Raw genomic sequence first — 9,958 nt, 5'->3', positions numbered from 1 at the left:
CTTATTCTTTGGGACTTTGTACTATGACTGCCAAAAAGTCATATTTATTATTATTTTTTATTGATTTTTTATCCAATTTCAAGTGGAATTGTCCCAAGTCCACTTGACCAAACAGAAATAATTTGAAGAGGCCAAACTATGACATTCATAGTTACCACATATATCCTTTTTGAGTTACCAAGGTAAAAAAAACAAAAAACTAGTAAATTTTGAAGAAACACATTTGCTTTGAAAGTAAACTTACGAAAACTTTGCAAAGTTTAAGGCTGTTTTGAAAATCACTGAAAGAGCGTCAAGGAACTAGTGATTAATTTTCTTTCATGCTACCCGATACATGTTGAAAAATTGTCACCTTATTTTCCGATCCAACAGTTGTTGAACATCATCTAGACGCTGGAGATTGCAATTTCCTTAGATTACAACTGCTACGCAATTTGAACTGTATTAGAGAGCAGATTTGAGGATTCCGACTTGGTACCACTTATAAGACCAGCTTTAGTAAATGCGGGCATGTCACGATGAGATATATTCCACATTGGCTTTGTTTGCAAAGGGTTTGCGCCTGGAAATAGCATAAGAAAGATTTAATGCATGAAAGTTTAAGAAAGACTCCAGCTTCAGAGTCGGAAGCATTAGTGAGTGGATACTACGCAGACATAGATATATAACAAAGCAGCCAAAAATTGTAGTACCTGACCGTCGACGTTCTCTCTCTTTCTCCTCTTTAATTTTCTCTTTGATATGGTCTACGTTGATGACTACCTGCATCATGTGCAAGATGATCGTCTTTCTCTTCGTCAGATATTAATCCCTCAACCTATTGTAGAGTTGATGCGAACCTACTATACAGGTTGGATTTCAATAGCAAAAGGAAGTGGCCACCTGTTGAGCAAAATGAATGAACTGCTCTTTTGTCTCCTCATGTTTGGTTTTCTGCAGGTACTTTTGCCTGTACCATAGCACAGTATCCAAGTGTGTCTTCTTGTATGATAATGCTAGTTCTAAAGCTCTGCAAAAAGTAGCCATCAGGTATCTATTATTCGGCGCTCACTCGATGTCTTTCGTAAAAAAGATTCTTGAGAGTGTGAAGAAAAATACATGCTGAGAACTTCAGGTGACAAACACAGATACATTCTCGGTATACTCCCAATTGGACCCACCAACCATTGTAATTCACTTGTGTCGCTTAGACACAGGACACTGCTTCTCAAGATTTCTGGCAAGAAGTGAAGAAAACGGCATGTTCCACCTAGATGAAGGTAGTCCTACATTCATGAACTAGCATACTGAAGAATATGGATGAACATGGATAAAATGTCATGTAGATGATGTTCCCCAGCACTAGCCTTCATACTGTAGCGAGACCTTCTGATTTACAGGACAACAACTGAAATATTTTCCAGTTCATGTTTCCAATTTGAGATGTACCTATCCCAGTTGAAAAGTCGAATATTGAGACTAATGGCCCGATAAGTGAGGCCCGCTTGGAGGAGTATCGATTCGGCCTCCTCCGAACGCCTCCGAAACAGCATCAGCTCGGCTTGTCGAGCTTCTTCACAGGGAAGATCTTTCATGTAAATTATGTAATGAACTTTATCAACCTGCACCCGATGTCCGGAATCCTTGCGAGAATCAGTAGTTGTTATTAAATGTAAAAAGAATTTGGTAACTGGTCAGTGTGGCCACCTAAGGTCATCCGTTGCTAAAAATTCTCCATCTCATGGGCATGTTTGCATCTCACAGATCCAAAAATAGACTTCTGGAGCATTAGCCCTGGTGATGGTGGTCTGAAGATAACACGAGACATCATTGCTGGTAAAAGGAACAAACAACGAATGTAGCTTGTCCATTGTCCATGCAGAATTGTGAAGCGTCTGGTTAAACTTGCAATATTCTTGTTACGAAGCTGAAAGAAAACCACATGCTTTTAGGCTACCACTTATGCACCTCATCAAGTGCAGCATATGCCATCTCCGCCACACTCAACTCTTTGGCTGCCATAGATGCGCCAGCTAGACATGCCCACAGAAGATTGTCCTGCGACCAGATTCAGGACATGATAAATGAGTAAACATACTCAACAAGGCGTGTACTGATCTTGCATACATTAATCCAAGGTCTGCAAGTTAAATGAAAGCGACTACTTTAGTAAAAACTACTCTTGCTTGCCTTAACATGGCGGCACAATCGTAGCGCTTGGTCCCACTGCTTGGCATTAACATGTTCAAAGAGAAGAAAAGGGTGCGGAGAAACATTTGTAGATATGGATGCACCATCTGCGCGTTGAACCGTACATTGAGGCCCATAGAAACTTAGAAACCTCGCGTTCTTCCCAATATTGCTGCAAGAAACGAGCATTGCAACCGCACCGAATTTCTGAAATGAACTAGGTCTTTAAGAAAGGTTCCGATACTGGTTTCTACTTCAATGGTAGTAATTTTAGTCAACGCTTATCAATCTTCCTTGAAAATAAAACGCTTCAATCATTATGCTGCCTTTTTAAATTTCAGCAATTAGGAGTATAATCTTTACACATTCACTTGACAAAAAAGATAAGACTGCAGGATATGTACGAAAGCAGGCACAATGATGCACTAAGCATAACGATACTTACCAATCTTTTGTGAGCTTTACATACTGAAGAAGATCCTTGTCTACAGTTGGAGCGTGCGGATAGTACCACACCACCAATCTTCGGTCAGCTACAGCTACCAATATGTCAGCAACCTCGTTCCACATGATGCTTTCTACCATGGAGGCTAATTTAAATAACGCAAGTCTCTGCACACTAACACACCGTGTTCTAAATGTGTAAGTCAAACCTCCACACACGAGAACCAACGTCATGGTAACTTCTCAATTTCTGCCACATCCGTGATCTTCTGGAAACAGAATAGGTTCTCTTGACCTACAGAAGTTTCATCTAAACATATAATACCTTGTTTCCAAATAATTAGAAGTCTTTGAGAGTCACTGGAAATAGGTAAACGTAAAGCGAAAGCGTTTGATTAAACCAAATAGTCATGAAGGAAACACCTCTTCAACTTGTGGGGTAATCTAATACTATAATAGAAAGGAGGAGGCCAAACCATTGCCACCTGCTGGTAAAGTCCGAAATAGTACATCGTTCGTGTAGAAAGAGAAATCTTTCAACATCTTTTCACGGAAAGGTGCGCATAAAAGTTAAAGGAAATGAATTGTTTTTGATTAACTCTTACGTTGATGGAAGAGATGAAGAGGTCACGGTTGGAATCAATCAACACAAGCTTTTGATCTGCAAGGATGCCCAACTGATTTAACGCAATTTCAACCACATCCAGAGAATGGCGCATCACCTCTCCCACCAGCTTACCTGTGTTCACGTCTAGGAATCGTACAACTGCACCACCAGGGGTTAAAACAATCTACATGACGTAACTAAAAAAACAAATTCCGTAACACCGACCTTCAGATCTCATTTTAAACATTAACCTACGTATATGGTCAAAAAAGCAAATAAGGATCTCAAGCAGTGTACCTTTTTTATCATTGTGCTCGATAACTGCGAAAACGTTGTTAGAAAGGCTAACATTTCGTTGATTAAACGATTCCGTTCGTAAACCTGCCGTGTGCATGAACAAATTAGGCCTCAAAGAAAGCAGTTCCTCCGTGAAATCACAAACATGTATGGTTTTCTTTGTTGAGTACATGATTTGCGCAGAATATGCTTCACTGCAACAAATATCACGAATTGGATTGGGTGATCGGCACCTTGAAACTTGGGATTAGAGAGGTGCCGGCCCTCGTATGTGAACAGCTGCAATCCCATGAAGCAATCAATCAACAGGAAGTAGCGCCGACACTGCTTCACCAGGATGACACTGTCCTTGACATCAAGGATGTGTGGTGTGTTCCAGTTTGTGACTGAATATATACAGCACTGCGTACGTTACAAAATTTACAGGTTGAAGACAGATGTTGAAGGCGGAACATTGTTGAAAGTTTAATTAACACCAAACAATCCACACAAATTTCACCGAATCTTCACATACGTAAAATTTAAGTATACCTGTGAGGCAGTGGCCACTACGAGCTGCTGGAAACTAAGGCTCATCTTAATTACACGATCCCGAAAATCTAACTCCTTAATTGTGTCTTTTAATATATTCTGCACAAATCAGTTCATAATCTCATCTTGTTCTTTACACGTGACTGAATAAACAAGTGAGCTGAATACCACCTATTGCACAAGAGCGATGTTTCTAAATACTGGATGCTCCTTCGTTTTTAGAGCAATTTTTGCAAGAGGCCCAATAAGCATCTCAGTCCAACCTCTAGGTAGCTTTTTCTACAAAAGCGACAAGTAATATAACTGCTACTCTGGCATAATTACTACGACATGAATATAATATCAGCAATATCTCATCAACTAACAAATTCAACTTCATGATTCATTATTCCCAGTACTTGTAATATAACCTCCATCTATGTATGTCTAACTATGAACCGTCAGGAAGGTTACTAACACGTTCTAAAAAAAAAATTCCCAGCTGAAACATTATTTCACAGACCTGAATGCGTATGCGATTCTGATTTTCCAAAGTCGCAATTATTCCGGTCCATTCGATTGTCCTACATCCAGGAGCCATGAAACTTTCCATAAATTTTTGAGATTATCTTTGGAATGTAGTCAACTAGATCACTACTTATGCCATATCTGCAATCAAAGTATCAATACGGCGAGATTTGCAAGTTACTTTTGTGTCGTTTCATATATAGACCAAATCAGACTGCTTCGGGCGAATAGCAGAACATAGAACTGATATAATGTGATCGTACTTGTCAACAAGCTGCCCAAAAACTACGGTGCCATTTCCACCAGCACCAGCGAGTTGAGTCCCATCGAGACTCCATGCCACACTGAGAAGACTGCCTGTGTTAAGCTTCTCTTTTCCGTGCGGCCACTGTAGATAACGACCAGAAACCCAAGTGGAATTAGCAGAGAAAACCAATAATCTGAGGAATGAATCACCTAAGAATTTAGAGATACAGTTTTATTGTTAAAATGTAACTCTTTCAGGCGGAGATAGACTTAAACAATGACACTTAACAGTCGGAAACTGTATGTTCACCATACCATCGCATCAAGGCGCCAGAGAAACAGGCTACCTCAAATATAGAGATAATAATTCTTGTTTATAAATCCCACAGAGTTTCTGCACAGAAAGAAAGGAATATTGACGTGGTGGTTTAGTAACTCTGTACCCCTGCTAGATCACATAATGTGACGGAGTTGAAGGACCCAACAGCAAAGACGTCGCCTGAAGGGCACCACGCCAAAGATGTAATGCTGTAATCAGCTTTGGAGCTTTGATACAGCAGCCTACCACAGCAGTCCCATACCTGCCACCAATGGTTATTTTGACAGAATGTACATAATCCCAAGACCTGATTGATGAGAAATTAAAGAACATAGCTATGTCAATTTAACAAAATCTTTTCACTAAGCACCTTGTAGCGGCAATCCTCTCCAGCAGAGATGATGGAATTGTTGATGGGATTCCAGTCCACTTTCAAAACAAGCCCTTCGTGTCCCTCCCAGTGCAGAAGCTTGGAAGAAGACTGCATATCCCATCATTTTACTCTTTGATTGGCATAATATGTCATGCATCAACTTCCATCTTTCTTGTCAACATTTCGTTCAATATTCGTACATGGATCGTGGTCTACGTTGTCGCTTAAAGATGAACACAGTTAAATTAGCAGTCTCGTTATAAACCCTATGGTTTTGTGAACCAGACGAGATACCAGAGCCATATGCAACATAGCTGGGCTTTGTTGCAAGCAGGCCGTTAAAGCCCAGCCATATGCCATGACAATGACCCCACACAAGTGAGATAAGCGAATTCTGGGAAGAGATGACGGTAGCACCTGTATGGGTTTAATGAACAAGTTGGAGCCACTTGAGAAAACCACTTGGTCCGACTCTGGTCCCCAAGCAACTGCATATACTGCATGCCCTGCAGTCATGTTGAATCCATGCAACATTATTAAACACAAGTTAAAACTGCGTTCCAGCGATAACTGCCAAAGACCAGGAAGATCTCAGATATGATAACCTTAAATTCTCCTCTTAGTCTACTTTCAAATTATTATCAATTTTGATTTTACATACCGTTCTGGGCCAGAGTTGATCGGTGCATTCCACTCCTTGACCATATCTTCACAAGTCCATCCTCACCCCCGGTTGCAAGAGCAGTTCCTATGAGCACCATAGCCGAAGCTATGTCATAAGAAACTACAAACATAGGGATTGAAAGCTGCACAAAATATGTAAGCATTCATCGTACAATCTCAACGGACCACACATTTCATTTTCGGAGGATTTGAAACTAATGACACAAAGCAGCATCGTGGACTCTATCTCAGAGACGCAGATTTTAATTAAAAAGAGGTAAAACCTAGAAAAAGATTAAAACCTTCAAAATTCCATCGGATAGAGATGACCGCACCCTCGTGAGCCTCAACACGCTTTTCTTCCCGCCCTCCTCTGCTCATGATATAGAACGCTCCTAAAAGAGCATTTCATAAGAGTACGTAAATTTAACTCTACCTATAATTTTATTCTTTCAAATTGATCATGGTCAAGCAAGTGGCGGTTTAACTGAATAGCCAATCGTCCAGGCAGGAGCAATGTGCATGATGCATCCGTCTCCCATGCTTTTAATGCAACTAATTACTGAAGAGTAATGTTAGATGTAATCTACATGAAACAGCGAGCTTCATCATTCATATCATAAGTATCCATGCGTGACACAGGTTTATTTTTTCCGAATTGTTTGAGCTTATTGCAGCTATGGTAGCAATTTTAATATCGGATATTTACCGTCAGTGCAAGCTGCAACAAAAACATCTGTGCCTGCTCCACTCCGTTGTCGTTGAGACATGGATGGAAACCAATGAATATCAGTCAAACAGGCTTCTAATGTGCACACCTGAACCATAAGATTGCATGCTTTCAGTTAATAGATTTTGAAAATCAAAATTTATGGGGACCGAGGGGAAACAAGATCTAACTGCAGACGTGTCAGTTGTTAACATGATCCACTGAAAATCTTGCTTTGGAACATAATAACAATGTCACAAAAAAAAAAGCGTACAGCTGCGAGGTCATCTTTGGCAACATCTCAATTGCCCCGAACATCTTCAAATAATTATTGTGTGGTATTCATACAGGGTTTAGGCCAACTCAACACGCAAATAGACAAGAGGAATGCACCTAAAATTTAACAGTATCTATCCAACGCTTACTAGGATTGGATTTACAATGACTAGCATTCTCAAATCTCAGGCCTGCCGTATCAATCAAGCAGTTGTACACCTTATACCTTGCTGAGAGGTTCGCCACCACGATTCCATCGCCATATTGTATGATCGTCACTGCATGTGTAGAGCTCGTTGCAGAGATTCCATCCCACCGCAGACACAAGATCTTCATCTAATCGTTTAAAATCAAGGTTTAACTCCGACAGTAATATACTACGCCATCGAACGCGAAAATATAACACAGCAGAGGGCAATACTAATATGTGTCTGTAGTTTCAAAGCTTGTCAGCCTGTTGATGTACTGAAAGGATTGCAAGATTCCCTCAAAATAAAATCACGAAATTAACAGTAGCGATCCAATTACCATCCCTGAGATGCTTTGAAAAATTGCTGGCAAATTGGAAAGTGCATTGTGCACTAACACATCACAAGACCTCAAAACACGCGCTATACTTTAAAAAAAAAAAACTAAACTAAAACCACTGCGAATTAAAAATTCTTTTGCATTCTTCACCGCGCACTTAACTAAAAAGCACCATCTGAATCCGCAAGAAGTTTCAAAGGAAGAACATCTACCGGGGCTGAATCAGTAGAAGACCGACTTCCAGCATATCATGACGAATTCGCAATTGAAGTCACAAACATCCGCAGTAAGACCATAAGTAAATCAAAATCACAGAAGGTTTTGGAACGAGACAAAAAAGATACGAGGAGAATGAGGCGGCAAGTGCAGAGCGAGCCTCATCGTCAAAGCTCGCAACCTCACACTCTGTAGTCGATGAAAGAGCGACGAGAAATAAAATTCTCTCCGTAATTGAAAACGATCACCAGACTTGGCAAGAGCGCGGCAGCCAGAATCTCCAACACTGTGTGGATTGTCAAAACGGGAACCATCAAGAGCAACCTGCGTCAAGAGCAAGGGTCCATCAGCAACAATAGCGATGGCGGATGCGAGCGACGAGGCAAAACGGGTGGGCAAGAGCAGGAAACTGATTTGAAACGGGGAAGTTGCCATGAAGAAGGCGACGATGACGTGGAACAAGCTCACCTGGCGTAGAGGTAATACCTTCACAGTATGTAATGCAAATTTGTATGTGTGTATGTATGTTTGTATATGATTTTGGTTGAGTTTTTATTATTATTTTTAAATTCTAATTAATCGAAGAATTTTTTTTTTTTCTCAAAGTTTTTGTTCTCAAAGAGAGAAGATTACGGTTTTCTACATGTAAGTTTTTTGTTGGTTTAAATGAAGGTTAGAGAGTTTTTTAGTGGACATATTCTTATATCATGGTCTTATTTCTCTTACAGCAATTAATGTAGAATGTTCTTGTGAAGAGTTTATTAAATATGCTTGTTATTATTAAAGTTGAATTTAATAAAACAACTCATGTGGTGAAACTATTATATTTATTGGTTTTCTCAAAAGGTTTGTGAAGAATAATAAAATTTTGAGTCAAATTACAACTACAAAATTTAAAATATTTAATAGATTATAAGTCTTGTATATTTTAGTATGTAGTTATAATACAAATGATTAACAAGTCTATTTATTTATTAATTGTTAATATATATATATATATATATATTTTTATAAATATTTATATATATATAACAAAACATAATATATTAATCCAAATATACAAACCAACATATAGTTAAAAAAATAAAAAACTAAAGATTAAAAATATTAATAGTAGAATTAAATATGAATATTAAACATATAATATTAAAAAATATGAGAAATATTAAAAAAAAAGTCTAATAAATGTTGACATATAAAAAGTAGGCCCCAAAAAATAATTTCTAAAATAATATTTTTGATAGAATTTTGGAGTTAAATATAGAAGTATAACTATGAAAAGAGATTTGAGACAAGATATGTCACGGACATACATATAATTACCTATATGAATAGATAAAAGTATGTAAAAGTAGGTTAACTGTGTAATATCTTCTAGAGAAGCTTCTTAGAAGCTTCATAGACGCTGCTTTGACTTTATAGGAGTCTATAGTTGACTTTTAGGTTAGAAACTTGGTCAACAAGTTAGCCATGTGCCACGCATGTTGGAAGCTTAAAGAACAAGCTAACTACGTGGTCCATCCATAGAAAACTTGCCTTGCAAGCAAAGGCATGTGGCCTAGAAAGTCAACATATATTGGAGGTCTTATAGAACATCGCCATGTGGCTTCTAGTTAGATAGTATATATAGAGGCAAGAGTGAAGCCCTCTTCACTCTTGTCAACTCCTTTCTTGCTTCTAGTCTAGTTTCAAGGGTCTCTAGTTTTCTTGTATTTTGGCAATAGCCATTCCAGTTTCTTTCTTAATATACATATTTCTATTTTGTCCTATTTCTTTTTGAGAAAAGTCTCACTTACTCTTTAGCTTTCATCGAGTTCTTGTCCTTGACAGATTGACAAGAGTACACTTACAATATGAGAGCTTTGTCTTTTCTTGATTAAGAGTGGATTACCCCTTTTTCTTGATAAGACATAAGCGCATTAGAAGTTGCGGATTACCCTCTTTTAAACTGATATTGTTCTTAGTATTTTCTTTGTTATCAATTCCTCTCTTCTATTTGTTTTGAGCGTTATTAGACATCTTCTCTTTTCTAAGTGCTACTATGGCAGAGCTTGTTGAAATGAAGAGTGCAAT

General features: G+C 38.6%; 1 protein-coding gene across 1 annotated transcript; it reads right to left on the bottom strand.

The window, feature by feature from the left end:
- Positions 1 to 207: 207 nt before the first annotated feature.
- Positions 208 to 8,320, bottom strand: LOC112289248 (uncharacterized). The gene is made up of 21 exons (XM_090254494.1): positions 8,014 to 8,320; positions 7,368 to 7,477; positions 6,866 to 6,974; positions 6,459 to 6,529; positions 6,155 to 6,299; positions 5,911 to 5,999; positions 5,491 to 5,601; positions 5,245 to 5,382; positions 4,819 to 4,943; positions 4,551 to 4,611; positions 4,049 to 4,147; positions 3,751 to 3,919; positions 3,518 to 3,601; positions 3,219 to 3,379; positions 2,615 to 2,781; positions 2,170 to 2,341; positions 1,948 to 2,037; positions 1,429 to 1,601; positions 883 to 1,009; positions 693 to 762; positions 208 to 562 (listed from the first exon to the last, which is right to left on the bottom strand). The coding sequence occupies exons 1-21, from the start codon at positions 8,318 to 8,320 to the stop codon at positions 426 to 428; spliced, it is 2,715 nt and encodes a 904-aa protein (XP_090110620.1). The 3' UTR covers positions 208 to 425.
- Positions 8,321 to 9,958: the final 1,638 nt, after the last annotated feature.

This window comes from Physcomitrium patens, chromosome 12 (genome assembly GCF_059467195.1).
Source record: "Physcomitrium patens ecotype Gransden chromosome 12, ASM5946719v1, whole genome shotgun sequence".
NCBI classification, from domain to species: domain Eukaryota; kingdom Viridiplantae; phylum Streptophyta; class Bryopsida; order Funariales; family Funariaceae; genus Physcomitrium; species Physcomitrium patens.
The sequence above is the reverse complement of the archived record's forward strand: the minus strand, read 5'-3'. Positions and strand labels throughout refer to the sequence as shown.